The sequence below is a fragment of the Triturus cristatus genome, chromosome 10 (assembly GCF_964204655.1).
Source record: "Triturus cristatus chromosome 10, aTriCri1.1, whole genome shotgun sequence".
Classification (NCBI taxonomy): domain Eukaryota; kingdom Metazoa; phylum Chordata; class Amphibia; order Caudata; family Salamandridae; genus Triturus; species Triturus cristatus.
In genome coordinates, this window is record NC_140593.1 from 1,155,681,217 (window position 1) to 1,155,701,493 (window position 20,277).

General features: G+C 49.7%; 1 protein-coding gene across 3 annotated transcripts in view; it reads right to left on the bottom strand.

The window, feature by feature from the left end:
- Positions 1–5,831: 5,831 nt before the first annotated feature.
- LOC146796804 (leucine-rich repeat neuronal protein 1-like) overlaps positions 5,832–20,277 on the bottom strand; it is a 104,058-nt gene continuing 89,612 nt past the window's right edge. For all 3 annotated transcript variants that reach the window (XM_085629518.1, XM_085629519.1, XM_085629520.1), the window contains exon 2: positions 5,832–8,882. In XM_085629518.1, coding sequence (XP_085485644.1) covers positions 6,527–8,683 — 2,157 coding nt within the window. In that variant the 5' untranslated portion in view covers positions 8,684–8,882 and the 3' untranslated portion in view covers positions 5,832–6,526. The remainder of the gene's footprint in view (positions 8,883–20,277) is intronic.

The following is a 20,277-nucleotide window of genomic DNA, read 5'->3' on the forward strand; positions in this document are numbered from 1 at the left end:
TGTTGTCGGACCCCTTCGAGAGAGGGACAGGACTGCTGTTCTTGCTGGAACTGCTCATGGGTGGGGCCCCCTTCGTGGCGCCATTGTGCAAGTTCTGGTAGGGCGCCGAGGGAAGCAATCTCTTCGGGGGAGGGTTCAGTAGGTCCAGTGTCGGTGTCCGCCTCCCCCTCGCTGCAGGCGGGGGGTGGTGCGAGCCCCTCGGGCTGGGCGGCACCGGGGGCCAGGGACGAGCGGGGAGCCTGGGCGGTCATGGACCGGGTGATGGCGCAGGCCCATTCGGATAGTCCCAGCATTTGGAGGTGCTCTTGTCGCTCCACTTGAGCCCAGGGGGAACTCTCCAGGTCGTTCCCCAGGAGGCAGTCTACTGGGGCATCGTCGCGGACAGTCACTTTTAGTAGGCCTGTCACCCCTCCCCACTCGAAGGGGACCAGGGCCATCTGGCACAGGCTTTCGCTGTTGTCGGCCGTCCGGACGGGGCACAGCACATTGGGTAGGATCTGTTCGGGGGTCACCAGGTGGCAGCGGACAGCGGTGACACTGGCGCCGGTGTCACGAAGGGCTTCGGCCCGTTGTCCATTGACGGTGACCTGCTGTCGGTACTTCTGGGTGTTGCTTGGGATGGGGGTGCGGGGCACCATTTCTCGGCTGCCCAGGCAGACCAGGGACATGGCCGCCGGTTCCCATTCGGTGGTTCCTCGGTCGAGGGTCTCTTCTTCTTCTTCTCCTTCCCCCAGGGCGGCGGCCGCCAGCTGTCGGGGCGGGGGCCCGCCGACCCCGCTTCTTCGGTTCAGGGGGCAGACCGGATCGCTGGCATAGTGTCCGGTTTGTTGGCAGCCGTAGCATGTTACTGGGGGCCGTGGTCCGGTTCTGGCTGGGGTCGCCCCTCTTCGGGCTATGCTCGGGGAGAGGGGTTGCTGCAGCGGCCCTCGAGGTGGGCTCCTGGGGGCCCCGGCGGGGGGGTCCCGGTTCCTGTTCGGCCCTCCCCCTCCACCGCGTTGGCGGGGAGGTCCGGTGGGGTTCCTCTGGTACTCCCCCATCGAGTTCCGGGGAACTCGGGTGTTGACCCATCGATCGGCCTCGACGGCGAGTTTTCGTGGGTCGGTCATCTTGCTGTCGAGGAGGCGTTGCCTTAGCTCCACGAAGCAATTGTTGGAGAGATGTTCCCAAACAATGAGGTCGATCAGCTGCCCGTAGGTGGTGACTTTGCTACCCTTGATCCATCCTTCTAGGGCCCGGCTGAAAAAGTCCACATATTCCACCCAGGTAGTACCCGGGATCTTTTTGCAGTCTCTGAACCGCTGGCGGTACATTTCCGCGGTTAGCCCGTAGCGGGTGAGCAGGGCCTCCTTCATGTGGTCGTAGGAGGTCATCACCTCCTCTGGTAGCTGAAGCAGTGTGTCTCGACCTTCACTCAGGAACCAACCCCACAGGCCGGCGCCCCAGTCCTTTCGGGGCACCCGATGGGAGGTCATGGCCACCTCGTATGCCTTGAACCATTGTTGGATGTCGTCATTCTTATAGTACTCCCTGACGACATCTTTCGCGATATGTACCTTGGCCTCGACAGGCGGTAGGGTGTCTCTATTACTGGGGGTGTCGGTCCCCCCGTTCTTTGCCTTGATTTCGAGCTCTTTGAGACTTCGCTCGTGCTCAAGGGTCAGTCTTTTTTCCTCCAACTCTCGGTGCCGTCTCTTCTCTTCTATCTCCTCTTGTAGCCGTAGCTGCTCTAGGGCCAGTTTCTTTTCCGCCAGCTGGAGTTCGCCGTCCAGCCGCAGTCGTGCGAGCTCTAGTTCGTGGTTCCAGACCTTCTCCCGCTCTCGTATCTCTTCTTCGGAGAGGCCGGTTTCTAGGCTCTTTCCTCCTCCGGTTGCCGGAGTCGGTGCGGTTGATGTGGCCACCGTCAGGGGCAGGGGACCTTCTTCCTGGGAGTGGCCTGCCTCGGCCTCCAGCCAGGTCCTTAGGGCTTTCTGCATCTCCTCTTTGGTACCTAGGCCGGTGGTTGTAAGGCCTTTGTCCTTGCAGAACTGTTTCAATTCTTTGTGCGTGTATTCCTCCAACCGTTCGGGCTGGAACTCCGTGGTCGCGTTGTTTCCTTGGTTGCTCATGACTTCTGTTTGTCTGGATGGGTAGCTAGTGGGTTACTGGCTGGTACGTACTGCGTTCGGCTCGGATCCCGTCGCTGGCCACCAAATGTTGGAAGGCGGACCTCGGGGAGTCGGAGAGACCACCCAGAGGGGCCCCCACACTGTACGAAGTAGCCGAGCGCTGCAGAGAAGCCTCCTGGGAGATCCTTCTCCTATTATGTACTAGCACAGTAACACCACCACACAGGACTCAAGGAGGTTGTCTCAAGACGAGCAATTCTTTATCAGCACGTTACGGGATCAATATTTACACGAAAGGGGATCAAGGGATCCACAAAGGTCTCAGTGTCTCTTTAGAAGGGAAGGGGTAGCGGGACAGTCCTTGGCAGGAGCTTGGTACGAGGGTACCTGGGGCCCAGTTCTTATCCTCAAGCTGGAGGGCCTCCGGAACTCGGAGGGGTCGAGCCGCGACGGCGTCAGCAGGGCTCTGGCGTTCAGTTCGTGGAGAGCCGCGACCAGGTCAGCGGGGCTCTCAAGATGGTTTCCGCTCAGCTCGAGCCGCGACGTCATCAGCAGGGCTCCGAGGGAGGTTTCAGCGAGGTTGGGCCGCGACAGCGTCAGCAGGGCCCCGATGTTCCGGGGGGCTTCAAGGTTTCAGCAAGAAGGAGCCACGACGCAGTCTGCAGGGCTCGTGGTGGTTTCAAGCAAGAGTTCTTCTCCGTAGGGTCGGCCGCGATTCAATCAGCAGGGCTCTCGACTCCGGGATACAACTGCCGGTCTGTTGTGGGGTCGCCCCAGATATAGGCCTGGAGCCCTTTGAAGTCCGGACCCTTGCGCCCGGAGGGGCGGAGAGGCCGGGTTGGGAGCGGCCAGACGCCCAGCAGGAGAGGCGCCGGGCCCAGGAGAGATGGAGGCCGATCGCACCTCGGTGTGTGGGGACGGTTGGGGGTCTCATCGATACCGCCCTCTGCCAGGGCGATGAGGTGTTCACGTGATACCCCCTGGCCAGTTCTTGGTGCCTCAATGTCTGGGCCTCGCTGGGGCCGAGGCCGGGTTGAGCGGAGTCAGGTGGACTGGGGTGCAGGGTCACGTGGCAGGCAACAAAATGGTGGAGCCCCGAGGTGTATGCGACCTCGTGCGGCTCGAACGGGTGGCCCGTGGAGGCCAGGGCGGGGAACGGGCCCAACCCCAGGGAAGTCAGGACCACGCCACGAGGCCGGGTCCAACAGTCATCATGCAGAATCTGGTGTAAATAGCAAGATTATGGGGCATATCAGCAACAACCGGCGATAATTATCGCTAAGCGCACTTAGCGCTAGGATAATTATCGCTGGCTAGCGTGGATTTTTATCGCTGAGATAGGGTGCTATTAGCAACGCTTATCTCAAAAGCGATAAAAATCCTAGCGCTAATTGCCAAACGTGAGATTATCGCTAGAAACCCAGCGATAATCCCACGAAGTTTGGCGATAGCTTGCTGATAGGGCCTCACATACTTAGCCATGATATCAACCTTACATAGGATATCATGGCTAATTCCGTTTTCAAAGCAGGTGTAAAGAAAGTAGCGAATACAGAGGTTATCGCTACTTTTCTTGTCGCTATGCTGCTTTGCGTGAGGCTTGATAATAGGAGAAATGTCGCTTAGCGACATTTCTCCCGTTACCCTGGGGAGGAACGCCCACTTTGCATCTCATTAGAGATGCAAAGATGGGCGTTAGGAATTCAGGCGCTAAGGCAAGGTTTCACGTGATAGCGTGACCTTGCTGATATAGCGATAAAATTATAGCCGCTTTTCGGCCGAAAACGGCCGCAAAAGCGGCGATAATTTTATATCGCCGCCTTATAGATGTGCCCCCATGTGTCTGGTAGGAATTTGGAGGAAAAGCCTTCATTCGATACCAGGAGTGCATCTCATGATTGTGACACCTGGGGATAAGCTGCGATTCCGATGGGGGGAAAGAGGCAGTCCAACGACCTGATCCTGGGGGACAGGCTATAGTTCCAAACCTAGAGGGACAATGCTATGACCTTGGAACTGAGGAGGGCATAACATCATTTTGATGCTGATGTAGACATGGCATGATGATGAAATTATTGGACGTGCTACGATTATGTGCTCTGTTTACATGCTAATAAAATTGATACTGCAAGTGAAGGATGGTGGAGGAGATGATGATGTTGTGCTGAGAAATAGGATGACTGCAGTGCCAAATTTGTGTTGATGGCCCCTAAAATGTGCTCAAAAGCCTGTGGCTATCAAAGACCAGGTGCTGAATGCCAAGGCAACAGTCTTGATTTGACCTCATGCCTTTTGAAGGCACCCCTAGACATAACATGCGTATTTGTAAAGCACACGTTTACGCAATAGGGCGTCTTGGCGCTCAATAGCAGATGTTTATTGTTACCCAACTTAATGGTACTCATTTTATTGACCTCAGAAGGTTGAAAGGCTTAGTGGACCTGCCGGGATTTGAACCGGTGACTGTGAGATCAAACACAGGCCTCTAAGGGGGATGCATTAGTCCTCTAAGCCACAAGGTCCGGCTGTGACACTCGCTGCCTCTGTTCCTTGAAGTTACTTTTTCATACCTGCTTTTTTTTCACTCTTCTGCCTTTTTTCTCTAACTCCTTCTTCCTCCCTTTTGTGTTTCTCTCTCTTACTCTAGATCAAAGTTTGTTGGTGAAAAATAAATAAACCCCGGTCGCCAAAAATGAGTGGTGGCCCCCACCTGCACCCACCACTCAAAAGTAAGCACTGGATGAGTGACGGGAAGGGCGTTTGTATTACAACATAGTAATTTAACAATATTACACCAATTGTAAGACTTTGTTAAAAGGTTGCCGATTAGGTGATAGCAATTCATTCTTTTATCAAGAAAACATGTAATACAAATAATTAAAAAGAAAACTTTTCAATAAAAATCCGGTCAAATGGTTAAAGGGCTAACTCAATAGTTTTGTCTGCGGGAACAATTTTAGTTGGACAGTGTGATTTTCTTGTGAGATTTCGAAGTAATTTTACTAATTTTGAACTGGGTGCGGCTGTTATGACACGTCATGTGGTTTAACTTTACATAATGACACTTCCTCTGACGTCGTGGGTTAAAAGGTTATGTGAGGACTCTTCTGCAGTTTCTATGATTTCAGTGAATCTCCTTCACTGGATGGCTAACCTTATGTAAACACCCGAGACTAGGTGCCACGAAACTGAATATGCTGCATATTGTAAGTACAGCAGGATGAATGTGCAGTGCTTAATTTGTAAAACAATAAATGCCTGGGCCCTCGTCAGGAGCCCCCCCGCAGTTTGCACCAAACATTGCCACTGTACTTACACAACTACTAACCATTACACTGCTACATGTGTGACAATTCAAACTGTTTGAGGCCGCTAAAGCTTTAAGAATGGCTTGGGTGGCTGGCATTAGTGGTTTTAATGCATATTGAATTAACAAACAACAGTTTATCTGGTCATCTTTAAATTACACAAACAGTGCCATCATGTGGCAGCTGTCATAATTGCAGGTTCTGGCAATTAAGCGCCGGTGCCGAGCACTGGTAACCACTGGCTCAAATTAAGCACTGGAATGTGGTGTATTTTCTGGAAATATAGCTGGACTTCCACGTGACAGTCGTGAATTTTTGCACATGTGGTGCAAGCATGAACGTTCCTAAGAATGATTTACATGTACAAGTGGGTAGTGTGAACCAGAACTATAGACGCCCAGGCACTTTTCTTTTTTTCAACTTGACATTTTTATTAAAACAACGCCAACAACGAACTCTGCTAGTCTGCCAGTTCACAGTACATCAGCCACACCGTGGCAACGTGTCCAAAAATCCCTGTATAAACACACACACACACTTTCTATGCTACTAAATCCAGCTGTTGTGTGCACATAAAAGCAAGGCCTAAATTGCAAGGTCCAAAGATGGCTTTTTTGGGTGTGGGTGTCACATTGCAAATATTGCGGACAGCCATCTCTTCCGCACCTCCATTTTATACTCCTGGTCCCAAACAGTCTCTTCTAGGCACCTCAAAATGTCCAGTGAAGTCTTTGATTTTCTCTAGGAACAAGGGCAACTGTAGAACATGTTACAAGTCTACTCACTAATGGACAGCCGCGTGCTGTCTAGTGACCCTAAGACACTGCTGCCATCTGATCAGATGTGACGTAACTACCCTATAGAAATGTGCATGCCCCCATCGAAGGAGCAGCCACCTGTGTTTTCAGCTTCTGATCAACATACCACTTTTTGTGGAAGAGCTTGGCACTGCTCAAAATGGCCGCCGCATGAGCGATTGACCTTGATCAAGATGGCGGCCAGCTAGACAACGACTGGAAAGTCTTGCCCCTCATGCGCCTCCTGGGATACAGTTAGAGAGACGTTTCTGTGTCTCTAAAGGGAAGGGTATCAGAAGGAAGAAAAAAAGTATGTTCATGGTTGCCACACGTATGTTTTGGAGGTGTCGATTTGCAGGTCCGCTGGCACAGTGGGGGGCGGTTGCTCTAGGTTGCTGTCCTTCTCCTTTTCGTTCTCGTTCTCCCAGAGATTGATGAGTGGGGGGTACAACTCATTGAGTGGTATGGAGGAGGCCCTCTGCATATACTTCTTTAATGAGTGATGGCAGCTCTTCTGCTTGAGCCGACGGCCGGTGTACAAGACGAGTAGTACCATGCTAAGAATAGCAAAGAGGGATCCCAACACAGCAGCCAAGGCCACATTGCCTGGCTGCCCAACCATCTCCACAGCAAAAGAGGCATCCTTGGTTGTGACGTTCAGGCATGACCGCTGGGACTGGTGCGAGAGCGAGTCTACAGTTAGGCATATCTCATATCTGGTAGCTGGCTGAAGGTGGGTGAGGTTGTACTCCTTGATATCCAGAGGTACCTTAGCTGTGTAGCTGATGTGCGGGTTGTGGATACGCATAGTTGCCGACGACCATTCAGGTATGACAATGGGGGCAGTGGCCTCTGGGATTGGGAAGACCTTCCACTCCACCACCACAAAATGCGACTGCACTTTCTTCGCCACCACGAGCAGAGCCACACTTTTTGACCCTTGGGTGCCGTTGATGTGGAGGGTAGTTGTTCTTGTGTCTGACCCATCTGTATTCCACGCCACACAGGTATAGAGGCCTGAATCGTCAGCATTCACACTATAGATTTCCAGGGTTCCTCCAGCCCGGACCTTAAATTTCTCTGAGTTTATCTCCGGGGATAGCTTCATCCCTGTTGGACTCATCCAGTAGTATTCAGGTTCGGGATCACATGTGGCTCTGCAGTCTAGTGAGACCATATCACTGCCGGACACGTTGATATAGGAAGGCAGGATGTGGGTGGAGATAATGGGCAAGCACCCACTCAGCATTCCTTGCTCAAGGATCTCCTTAAATTGGTGGCCATCCAGCTGGGTTGGTGAAGCACACAGCGTGGACTGGGGCTCAATTAGCCGCATACTTTGGTTGTTGAGGATCCTCCAGTTGGCAGAGCAGTCGCATCGAAGTGGGTTCCCATACAGACTGATTTCATTGAGGGCGGGCAGAGACTGGAAGATTCCCCTTTGCACAAGGCGCAGGTCATTGTTGCTGAGGAGCAGAGTCCTCAGAGAGGGAGCATCCCGGAAGGCTGACCGGTCAATGAAGGAGAGCCTGGGATTGTTACAGAGCTCCAACTTGGCCAACTCTGGAAGAAGCCGAAAGGCATGGCGCTCTACGCTAACTAGATATTCCATATTGTTGAGGCTCAGCTCTTCCAGGTGGGGCATATCCCAGAAGTCACCTCCAGAAATCTTCTGAATTGGATTCTTGTTAAGGTCCAGGAATTTGAGAAGCGGGAGACTCTTCAGTGCCTCTTTGGGAACCTTTGAGAGACGATTGTCGAAGAAGGAGAGGCTTTCAAGATAGTCGAGTCCGATGAAGGCATCTTCAGGGATTTCTTTCAGCTCCATCCCTGCAAGGACAAGGCTGTGCAGCTTCCCCAGTGGTTGGAAATTCATGCTTTGTAGTTCCATAATTGGGTTTTCCCCGATCATGAGAATTTCCAGGTTGGGCAGAGACTGGAACCAGTGGCTGTCAATGGCCTGCAGTTTGTTGGCGTTGAGGTGGAGCCTCAAGAGGTTGGTTAAACCAGAGAAGGCCATGGGGCCGATATTGCTTATTTGGTTGTGGTTGATGTAAAGTTCCTCCAAGCTTCCGAGGTCCTTCAGGCAGTAGTCAGGCAACTCACTGACCTGGTTCTCCTCCAGATAGAGGGTGATCAGCCGGGAGAGGTTGGACAGGCTTACGTCCCCAATGCTGGTGAAGTGGTTTTGGGACAGGTCCAACTCCGTCAGGTTGGATAGGCTCTGCAGCTCGGCCGATACCTGAGAAATCTTATTGCTCTGCAACAGGAGCACCTGAGTGTCCACGGAAAGGTTCACAGGAATGCTGGTGAGAAGGAGATCATTGCAATCGACGGTCTTGGCTTCGTGGTAAATGGACTGGGGAGTAAACCATGGTCTTGTCTCACATACACACTGAGGGGGACAGTATCCAAAGACGCTTGAGAAGCCGGGGAGGGAGACCACCAGCATAGACAACTGCATGAAGGACATGGCTACTCTTATATTATGAGCACAGGCAACCAGTGTCACAGGTCTTGTCTTCCGCTTGGAGGGTGGGAAGTCTTCTCGATGTGAGATGGAAAGGTTGTAGTAGGAGAGATGTCAATTATTGCAAGTTTTCGGATGGTGATGGTCTGCCAATGAGGAAAGGCAAGGCTCCCAGTGACGGTTCAAAGGCAGGAGGACATGTCTAAATGAAAAGGAAAAGAAATGCGTCAGATAAATGAACTGCTTCTTTGGTATATATCCATAAACAACTTACAAACTCAACTTTGATATTAACAATTTACACAGTGCACACTAGAAGCAATATTGTGGGTCAGTGTTTAATAGTATTACTAGTCAATGTTACTCATTTTACCGACCTCACAGCGATTAAAAGCTAAATTGATTATCATTATTTTCGAATGTAGAACTTACAAGATATCAACAAATATTGGAACGAAATTATTAATATAATGATGCCCAGATTAATTTGGATTTCACACCATGCAAATTTGCTGTGCTGCATTGCATGAAGGAAAAACAGTGTAGAGCCATATCTACAAAGACTGTCCTGCTGTTGTGATCATCTCATGTGCTGGTGCTTATGTGCGGCCTTGCACAAAGCACAATCTCACACCATGACGCAGAGGCAAATGTTGCTGTCCAGCATAGAATCTGTACGGAAGGAATACACTTTCAGTAAAAGTTCCTATGCATTGACAACAGCAGAAGGGTCAGATACGTTGGATGTGTGGTGTGTTTGCAGCATGCGTGTAATGCAGTTGTTCCTGGGAAAAAATCAACGCACTTCCCCTTGTTTGTGCCGACAAGCAACACAAAGGTGAGGGGGAGGAAAAAGCAACACAAGGCATATGGGAGGAGTGCGGCGGAAGGACAGGAGAACAAGCAACACAAGGGAGGGGTCAGAGTCAGACTGCAGACATGCACTCTGTGAGAGTGCATGTCCAAAAGAAAGGAAAAAAAAGTACCTGCAGGAGAGAAGTTCAATGGCACACAAATTTAACCTGGATTTTCATAAGATTGAAAATACGTTTGAGAGTAGAGTTGGGGAGGTGGTAGCGAGCTTGTGGAGTAGCAACATCATTCTGATGTCACAGACTTAGCATTGACTTGATAGTACACCTTACTTATAAACTTTCGTTCTATCCACAGATGGCGGCTGTGGTTAGAAAACCATGGGTCCTCTTCCAGGGCTCCATTTTATTATTCTCTTACGCAGGATGCACACTAGTATGGACCCATTGGACTCTTCAGTCTACTTCCACTCTTTGGAAGGCAGCGTCGCCACTGGCCTCCAACTCAGTCACCTAAGTAATGGGCAAAAAACTGGCACTCAAGAAAACAGTAAGATAGAGAAGCTGCTGCTCTTTACTCTGACCAGATGACCTGATTTTTAGCAGTCTTCTTCAAAAGCGTATACTTGTTACAAAACCACAAAATGACCAATACCCTACCCACAAGCTCTTGTTTACATCACCCTTGAAACCTGAACCCCATGAGCTGAGAAGTGGCTGCTTCAGCATCGGAAACCAAAGAATCGTCCAGGAACTTATCATCCTACTCAACACCTCTATCACCACTACATTTCCCAATGCCTGAAAAGATGCCAAAGTCAGACCACTACTCAAAACAACCTCCACTGACCCCAGTGAATGCAAAAACTACTGGCCAATCTCCCTGCTCTCCTTCCCACCAAAGGTGCTGGAAAAGATCATCAACAATCAACTCATGACACAACTGGAACAGAACCAGCCACTCGACGCCTCCCAATCCGGCTTCCGCAGCAATCACAGCATTGAAACCGTTTGATCGCAGCCACAGATGACATACAAACTCTCATCGACTGAGGAGAAACAGCAGCTTTGATCCTCCTCGACCTCTCAGCAGCTTTCGACACCGTATCCCACCACACGCTGATCGAAAGACTCCACCACATCGGCATCCAAGGGGACGCTCTCAGATAGATCACCTCCTTCCTCACCGGAAGAACCCAGAGGATCCACCTCCCACCTTTCACCTCTGAACCCAAGGAGATCACCTGCGGTGTCCCCCAGGGATCATCCCTCAGCCCCACACTCTTCAATGCATATATGACCCCCCTGGCCAACATCGTCAGATCCCACAGTCTCAATATATTTTCCTACGCAGATGACACCCAACTCATCCTCTCACTCACCGATGACACCACCACCACCAGAACCAACTTTCACAGATGCATGTCAAATGTCGCTGACTGGATGAAGAATAACTGCCTACAGCGGAACACAGACAAGACAGAAGTACTGATCTTTGGCAAAAGCAGCAGCACATGGAATGACTCCTGGTTGTCATCAGATCTATGACCCGCACTCACTCATTGACAACAAGCTCACCATGAAATCACAGATCAAAGCCATCTCCTCCACCTGCTTCCTCACACAGCTACGCAAGATGTTCAAGTGGCTAGCCCTACACATGAGATGTACAGTGACACAAGCCCTCATGATGAGCCGACTGGACTACAGCAATGCCCTCTACTTAGGATTCACAGCACACCTCCTACAGGGACATCAGACTATTCAGAACGCCATGTCCGGACTCATCTTTGCCCTTCCCGACGAACCAACACCACAACCCACCTCAGGAAACTCCACTGGCTCCCCGTATAGAAGTGATGCCAATTCAAGCTGGTGACCCATGCACACAAGTCTCTACACAACCAAGGACCTGCCTACATTAACCACCGCCTGAGCTTCCAACAACCGTCGAGAAGACTACGCTCTGTCTCTCTTTCACTTGCCCATACTCCCCACATCTACCAAAGTAGAAGTGGAGGACACTCCTTCTCCCACATCAAGGACCTGTACTAGCCTCCCCAAGCACCTCCAGACCATCACCTCACTTCCGAATGGCCATTAAGACCTGACTGTTCAAATAAGCCTCAGGGGCCTGCAAGCGCCTGGATACCCTATCGGGTGATGATCCGCGCTTCAGAAATCCCGATTGAGTGAAAAAATTTACACATTGGTGTAAACGATTCTACAAACACAAGCACTATACACACACCCAACGTGACATGGGAAAGTTCCTTTATTGTAAGTCTGACTCTGTAGGATGGTCCCTGGTCTAAATGACTGTAACTACAGGTGGTCTCCTGATATAAGTGATTCGATAGGTGTAGGGAGTGTACCCATCCCCGTATTGTGCACATGATTCTATAACTAAGGGAATCCCCTGACACAAGTGAATTTTTAAAGCAGGTAACCCCCTGGTGTGAGCTCGTATCTGTAGTAAGTGCGCCTGTAACCAGTTGAAATCCCTTGGTTCTTGTGAGTATGTAAACATAGGGAACCTCTTCCTGCAATTTATTCAGGGACTGCAAGAAACCCCTGGTGCAAATAAGTTTGTAACTCCCGTGAAAATCCTGGTGAAAGTGAGCCTGAAACTACAGGGGTTCTCCTGGCATAAATATGTCTGTAAATTCAGTTCATCCCATGGAGTAAGTCTGGAACCGCAGAAATCCCCGTAGTGTATATTAGTCTGCAACTTCAGTTAATGCCCTGGTGTGAGTCTGTACCTGCAGGGGGTCCCTTGGAGTAAATGCATGTATGATGTCAGTTAATATCCTGGTGTGAGGCTGTACCTGCAGGGGGTCACTTGGGGTAAATGCATCTATGATTTCAGTTAATGCCCTGGTGTGAGGCTGTACCTGCCGGGGGTCCCTTGGGGTAAATGCATCTATGATTTCAGTTAATGCCCTGGTGTGAGGCTGTAGCTGCCGGGGGTCCCTTGGGGTAAATGCATCTATGATTTCAGTTAATGCCCTGGTGTGAGGCTGTACCTGCCGGGGGTCTCTTGGGGTAAATGCATCTATGATTTCAGTTAATGCCCTGGTGTGAGGCTGTACCTGCCGGGGGTCCCTTGGGGTAAATGCGTCTATGGTTTCAGTTAATGCCCTGATGTGAGTCTGTACCTGCAGGGGGGTCTCTTGGGGTAATGCGTCTATAATTTCAGTTAATGCCCTGGTGTGAGTCTGTACCTGCAGGGGGTCCCTTGGGGTAAATGCATCCATGATTTCAGTTAATGCCCTGGTGTGAGGCTGTACCTGCAGGGGGTCCCTTGGTGTACATAAGTAAGTCTGTAACCTCAGTTAATGCCTTGGTGCGAGTCTGTAATAGCAGGAACCCCCTTATTGTAAATAAGGACCTCAAGACCCGGCTCTTCGGATGACATCGGAGCTGCCCCCCACCCCCCTCGCCACCTCCCCCTAGCGCCTTGAGACCCTCACCCGTGCGCTTTTTAAATCCCTGATTGATTGATTGAATAAGTCTGAAACCTCAGTTAATGCCCCGCTGTGAGTCCGTGACTGTAGGAATCCATGTTTTGAGTAATTACTGTTTGTGAGTCTGTACTGCAGTGAAACACCTGGTGCAAGTGAATCTCACCCTGAAGGAAATGCCCTAGTGAAAGCGGGTCTGTAACAGCTGGGAATCTATAACTGCAGGAAACCTCATGGTGTGAGCCTGGGCTTGAAGGGAAGCATTGTTGTAAGTGAACCAGCAACCAGAGTGAATCTTTAGATCCCATTATACAGAATCCCCTGGTTCACGTGTGCCCTTCACTAAGGAGAACCCTTCTTGTAAATGTTTCTGTGAATGCTGCCAATCACCTGAAACAAGTGAGCCGGTCACTAGGGAATCTCCCAGGTGTCAGTCGGTCTCTGGAGTGACAACCCTGGTATAAGTCATTCTCTCATGGCAGGGAACCCCATTGTGCAGGTGAGCCCTCTGACGTAAGTGGGGCTGCAGGGAGTTTTGAGGTGTGAGTCTGTTACTTCAATGACTGGTCAGAGGTGGGTCTGTAAGTGCAGAGAACAGTGGTGCAAGTAATTCCGCAACTGCACGGAGTACCCTATAGAAAGTGATTTGGTGTCTGAGTTGATGAACTGGTGCAAGTGTGTCTACCTGCAGAGAACTTGCTGTGAGTGAGAGAGTGCTTGTAAGGAAGCAGGTCTGTAACTGCAGGGAAGTGAATCTGTAATTGCATGAAAGTTAATCTGAACTGCAGGAAAGTGAGTCTGTCAGTGAAAGAAACCCCCTGATGTAAGTGAGTCAGTGTCAGAAGCCCTTGTGTGAGATATTGGGTTGTTACCTGAGGTGGGTGTGAGCCCTTCTCAAACAATAGCCACAATCCTGGTCACGGGGAAGCACAATAAAAAGTCAATAAGTTCACCATTGCTTAACGCTCTGGCAGCTTGGCACAAAAACAGCCAGGCTTAACTTAGAGGCAATGTGTAAAGTATTTATGCAGCACTTAAACAGCAATAAAGTGAAAACACTAGACAAATGCCACATAAATTAAAAAAAAAAACAGAGTAAATTTGTATACGTTATTTGACAGCAAAATAATAAAAGTCCAATCAGTAGAACCAGAGTTATGAATTTTTGGAGTTTAAGGTGAAAAATAGAGCTTAAAAGATCAAAGTGCCAACCGCTGACATCTAGACATGCAAGAACGAGGCACAGTCTAAAGTTATGGCCAGCTGCGACTGAGTGCGGTTTAGATACATGAAGTGGATTGGGCCTGGGCTCAGTGGCGCAGCTGGGGGGGGGTCCACTCCCACGGCCCGACAACCAGTCGTCCGTCGGGCCGGCACCCTTCCCCCGTGGGAAGAAGTTGTCAGCCGGCCATCCACGGCCGCTACTACCCTCCCCCAGAACAAGTCGTCTGTCAGATGCCAACCCTCCTCTGTTCTTACCTGCACCCCGGCGGCAAACTTAGGGGCCGCCCCGGGTGCCAGTACAACTAGCTACACCACTGTCTGGCCTCCACTTACCTTTGTTCGTATTAGAATTTAAAAAAAATAATTGTGGAAAGGTAAAGTTCAGTGGGGCAAGGTGGCTGGCGGTGTCAGAGGAGGAAGCATCTTCGTCAGGGAGCTGCTAGACGAAGTTGTAGTGAAGATTTCTTCATACGGAATTAGGGTTTTTTTGGTAGTTGAACATCTCCAGCAGGACGAAACTGCAGGCTGCAACCGATGAGGGCTACACAAGGCCGGATACCTTTCTGGTCAGGAGCCAATGAACAGGATTTGCTCCTGTGGAGAAGAAAATAGCCAGAGATACCACTAAGTCAGGGGGAGCTGCGATGCACCTGGGGCAGATTGGCGAGCAGGTAGGTATCGGGTCTCCTTGGTTCTCAGGGCACTTTTTAGCTCAAAAATTTCTTAGCACCACTTGGAGGGTCAGGACTCACTCAGGCGGGGGTTCAAGATGGTTGGATCCTTTTCTGTCCCGAAGGCTCTGATAAGGAGGCTAGTCAATTAGCCCTTGGAGTCACTCTGGAAGTCCTCGGTTCAAGCAGAACAGCATGTTTCAAGCAGCAGGGTAGTCTCTGAAGGCACAAGGCAGGCATTAGGAAGGAGGGCAGTCCTCCTGGAGCTGCAGGTTCTGAAGCGAATTCCCACTCATGAGTTATGTCACTCTAGGGAGTTCCCTGGTGTAAGTGGCTCTGTCAGTGAAGGGAATCTCCATTTGTGTGTCTGCCACTTGTAGGGAATTGCCTGGTATACGTGAGTCTGTCATTGAGGGAATCCCAGACTGTGAGTCGGTCGCTTGTTGGGAATTCTTAGACATGTTTTAAGGCATGGGCAAAGCAGGCAATTGTCAAGGACCCCCACTTTCCAATGAGCCCCTGGTAAAGTGATCTTTCTCCCACTATTTATCAAAAAAGATTCCTTTCTGTGTATTACTCTTTTAGTTGGCGACCATGAGGCCTACACATTTAGATCAATAACCTTTGATTTTTGACTGTGACACTGGACAAATATTATTACTCCAGACTAGAATATACTTTTTGTTACTCTCAAAATTTATTTTTCATAGGAAAACACTTATATTCAATAAAATCATATTTTAAAATTGCATTCAATATATACTCTGATTGGGTGCTCTGGTACAATCTTATATATGCTATCTAACAATTCCGTATTACGGTATCTATCTCAGAGTCACACACAGTTCAAATCATGTACTTTCAATATTGCAAATTAAATACTACACAAATACATTTCATATACTTTAAAAAGTCCCACTGTCGACGCGTTTCGGTGCATAGGTTACAATAGTAGCACCTTCCTCAGGACGGACGAGAATTTAAAACCAAAGTTTTGTTCTTCTTTTTTAAGTGTAGGGGTTGAAGTCCTTCTGTGGGTGTTCAGGACGACTTTATCACCTCTCACCTTTTGTGATTTTAGACCACTTGCATCATAGTCAGTGGAGTCATAGAATTTTTTAAAAAGTCACGTTGACACATGTTCAATGGTGTCTTAAAACAGGTACGTCTTTCGATATGCACCGCCTGTATTCAGTTGTTTAGCTGTGCCAATAGGTTTTTCGCCTAATGTTTAAGTTCAGGCTGTCCTTCCCTGCACCTTTTCAAGTGGTGTCCTGATACCAGTTAGAGCCTGCAATATCTTGTGGCAGCCTGAATCTTGACAACGCTGTCTTCTTTTCTTTAAGCGCTGTCAGCCACACTGTAGGTTTTCTTGGGGGTGTTTTTACTTTTACTCCCAACCTTTAAAAATCGGCGAGCCTGCTTGTCACAACGTCCTGCTTCCACCGCAACTCCAACTGCGAGTCTGTTGCTAAAACTGGCTCTATTACAAAAATTGACTTCCTGATGTAAATCGAATGTGTACCATATGTTCCCTGTAGTCAGGTGACTCTGCCCCTGTTTTTTGTATATTCAGGCACACATTGCTTGCTTAGCAACTGGGACCCTCCCCCAAGCCCCTTTTACTAGAGATGAATGCCTTGCTCGCTGCATGTGTTTAATCTGTAATAATAATTTTTAATGTGTATTGAATGAATAATTACCTGTTGTTGTGGTCATCTCCAAATTAGCCAGACAGTGCCACCTTGTGGCAGCTGTCACAAGCTCCAGTGTTGAGAATTAAGGGGGTCATTATGATGGAGGAAGGCCCGCCACCGTCAGCCGTGTGGTGGCGGGCATTCCACCATCGGACCGCGATTTTCCCCCGCCACATTACGATGGCGGGGAGATCCAGACTGCGACTGTGGCGGATGCAAAGACCGTTCGCCACGGAACCGCCACAGGTAATCGATCCGCTTACCTGGCGGAGCGGTCTGCATCCATAAAATGGTGGCCGTGCTTAGCAGGCACCATCTGCCAAATTGGGATGCTGGCTTCAGCCAGCCTTTCCATGGCGGGTAAACTGCCATTGAAAGGCTGGCAGGGATTGGTTTTAGGGGCCCGTTGCAGGCCCCCCTTGTGTCTGGGGGTGGTGTTTGTGCACTGGGGGGTACCCATGGTACCCCCACATTTCACTTCACCAGGTGGCAGGCACTGTGTGGTGCCTGCCACGCAGTGCAGTGAAATGCACAACATGCATTTTTAACATTGCGGCGGCTACCCTGTCAGCAGCACCCACAGCAATGTTAAAGTGCAAAATGAGACTGCCATGGTAGCGGTCGCATCTTAATTGGGTGTGCGGAACCGCTGCATGCATGGCGGGTGGTCCTGATTCCCACCACGATCCGCCCGCCATTGTAATGACCCCCTAAGTGCGGTGCCGAGTACCGGACACCACCAGCTCAGATTAAGCACTGCTCGCTGTCCTGATTCCGAGGATACCTCTGATCGCCCCGCATGCCAGAGAAGCGCGGCCTCTGTGGCTCCTCCGCACTAGCTCTGCACCCGAGAGGGGCAGTATAAAGCGTCCATCTAAATAACCAGGTTCAACGAGTCTCGCGCCTGTAATTCACTTGCTCTGGTTTGATGGATGACGCTGTTTTATGCCTTTCATGCTTCTCATGGGCTTTGTGTTTTAAAATGCTCGCTGGTTGAGCCAGTCAAACAGTGAAGCTTAGGAACAAAAGCAATAGTAACGTATTTTATACATATTTTATATAGCTGTCAAACACCGCTTGCTGCTGAGACAACATGTCGCAATTCCCAGCATTCATGTTATATCTCTCAAGAGGATGAACTGCTGAGCTGCCCTGCCAGAGTTCAATGCTGGCTGTGCCATCCAGGTTATGTGTATTCACAACGCAGTGGCATAGAAATGGTGCAACATGCACTAATGCACCAAGATTTATGCCGCTATCACCCCCTAGCTGGGTAGTAAAAAAAACAACCATACTTTGGGCACACTGGCCCATTTTGTGGTGCCAGAACACACGCATTGCATGCAAGGGTCATAACGCTACTGGCACCCTGCATGATTCAGTAGGCACGTGCACGTGTGATGAATCGTCAATTCACGTGTCACCAAATATTCGCCGTCATACTGAGTGACGTGTGGGCCATTTTCCTTTTTTTTAATTGCTGATCTAAGATGGCGCATGCCACTTGGAGCGGTAAATAGAAAATAGATTTTAAGTTGAGCTAAAGCACCATTTTTCTGCAAGTGTAAAGACCCATCAGCAAGTGGGAGCTGTGGGACCTGCCACAAAATGGAAAAAAACATAAACGCACGGTGACAGATAGTTGAGCAACGGAGGAGCATGTGAGGGGAAGCACCAGGGAGGTGAGAGGATAATGAGGCAAAAAGCAGCACATGGGGAGAGAGCAACACAGAGTGTGGAAGGTATTTTGCGAAGGAAGAAGCACACAAGAAAGAACAGCACACAATGGAGAGAGCAACATGGTACACAGGGGATGGGCATTTGCAAGAGGGGAGACGCACACGTGAGAGAGAGCTGGGAAACAAGTGCACTCAATGAGTGTTTAATAAAAAGAAAAAAGTAGTTCTTTAAAAGTGAGCAGTGGAAGGATACAGGTCAACCAATCAAAAGCATGGCAAAGAGCATCTGCACAAAGGAGGTGCACACCCAATAAGAGAAAAGAAAGCTATTCAGTAAGAAACAAGGAAATAAGAGGGACAGTAAAGCCAGTCAATGGAAGCAGTTGATGGCTTCCAAGACCACTGTATGTTTTTGGGAAATTCCTAAACAGGTCTTTCACAGCCAAGGAAAGGAAGCCATTTGTCTGGTAGGTGAAACCTAAAAAGGATGGGGCACAGCAAACAATTTTCAAAAGCTAACCTGATTATGGAGAATGTCTCAGTCTATGCAGCATACAAGGGGATTGTGTACAGCTCCTTAGGAAATGAGGGATTTGCCGACAATCAAAATCTGCTTTTCTCCGGGTTAGATAAAGTTCAGCAATATTCCTAGACAGCGAGCAGGCAAAGGTTGCACATGTCCTTCTAGAAATGTAAAAGACACAAACTGACCAGGAGGGGCCCAGAGTGTGTTTCTAGAATATTGCATGAAGCATTTCCTACTGAGGCAACCCTTCTCAGAGGGGTGCAATTGTCCCCTCTCTCTTGCTATTGGGTGGTCTGTTTTTGGAGCATGCCCTAGTGGAACAGCCACTCTTATCCTCAATATGGCAGCGAGATTGATCAATGACTAGGGTCGGACTGGCCTATTGGGCTATCGGGCAGTGCCCGGTGCGCTGGTCTTAAAGGTCAGGGTGTGGGCTGAATTTTTGGCTGTTTTTCGGCCTGTGTTATGGCCTGCTGGGCTGTTTGTTACTGTTGATCTCTCTCATGTTACCACAGACATTGACTGCAGCAAGCTCAGATCCATGCAGGCTCCCATACCTTGCAAACAATTATATAGCGTGTCATTCCAATTTCAAAACTGGCCCAATTTACAAACATGGGGCACTTTTTAGGTCTCGCCTGACCAGCGCTTTAGCGCTGGCTCTGGCGAGACTTATAGTAAGCGCGTTTTGGAAGTGCAAACGAGTGCTTTCAGGCCTCCAACTACAGTGCATGTGCCCCGGGCGCGCGCACCATTTGGCAGCCTGAAAGCACTCGTTTTCTTTCACTTTCGGGGCCCCTTTGATGTCCCGCACCACTGTGCCCGCCCCCACTCCCCCTCCCACTCCCTCCTCGTCAACTTCAGTGCGCGCTTGTCTTTCCGCCCCCACTCCCCCTCCCACTCCCTCCTCGTCAACTTATAGCAGGGTTTTGCATTTTATAACTAGTCATGTAATACCTGATTTAAATCATAAAATAAAGTACATGAAACATTTTTAATACGTTTTAACGAGGTACTGTTAAACTCTATCGAGCATCTCAATAGTGGGTTACTTTTTTCAAAATATAAATGCATTTTAACGGCGTGTGCGTCGCGCAGGCCCCATGTATCTAAAGCATGTAATGGGGAGTTGGAGGTTGGAGTCTGGAGTCTGTCCCTCACGCGAACGTCCCCATGACGTCAGCTTCTTTAGTGGTTCTTACACACCTCTGTAGCCTAGTTGCTGGGTTCTGTGTCCCTTGACCCTTCTTTTGACCTTTCTCTGCAGGAGTGGAGCCTGGCCAGGCGTGCATTATGGCACCTTATTCTAACAGTTTGCCCCCCTCTGCGAGCACACGCCTCACTGTGTGATCACATTTTCTAGTCAGGTCGCCTGCTGCGCCCTTCAGTGTAGAACGCAATCCCGCCATCGTCACCGCCCCTCCCCCCCCCCCGAGTCAGAAATACTTCCCAAAGACAACAAGCATTTGCAATGCATTAGGTCTCGCATTTACGCGAGTTCGTGCTATTGACATTGCAAATAAC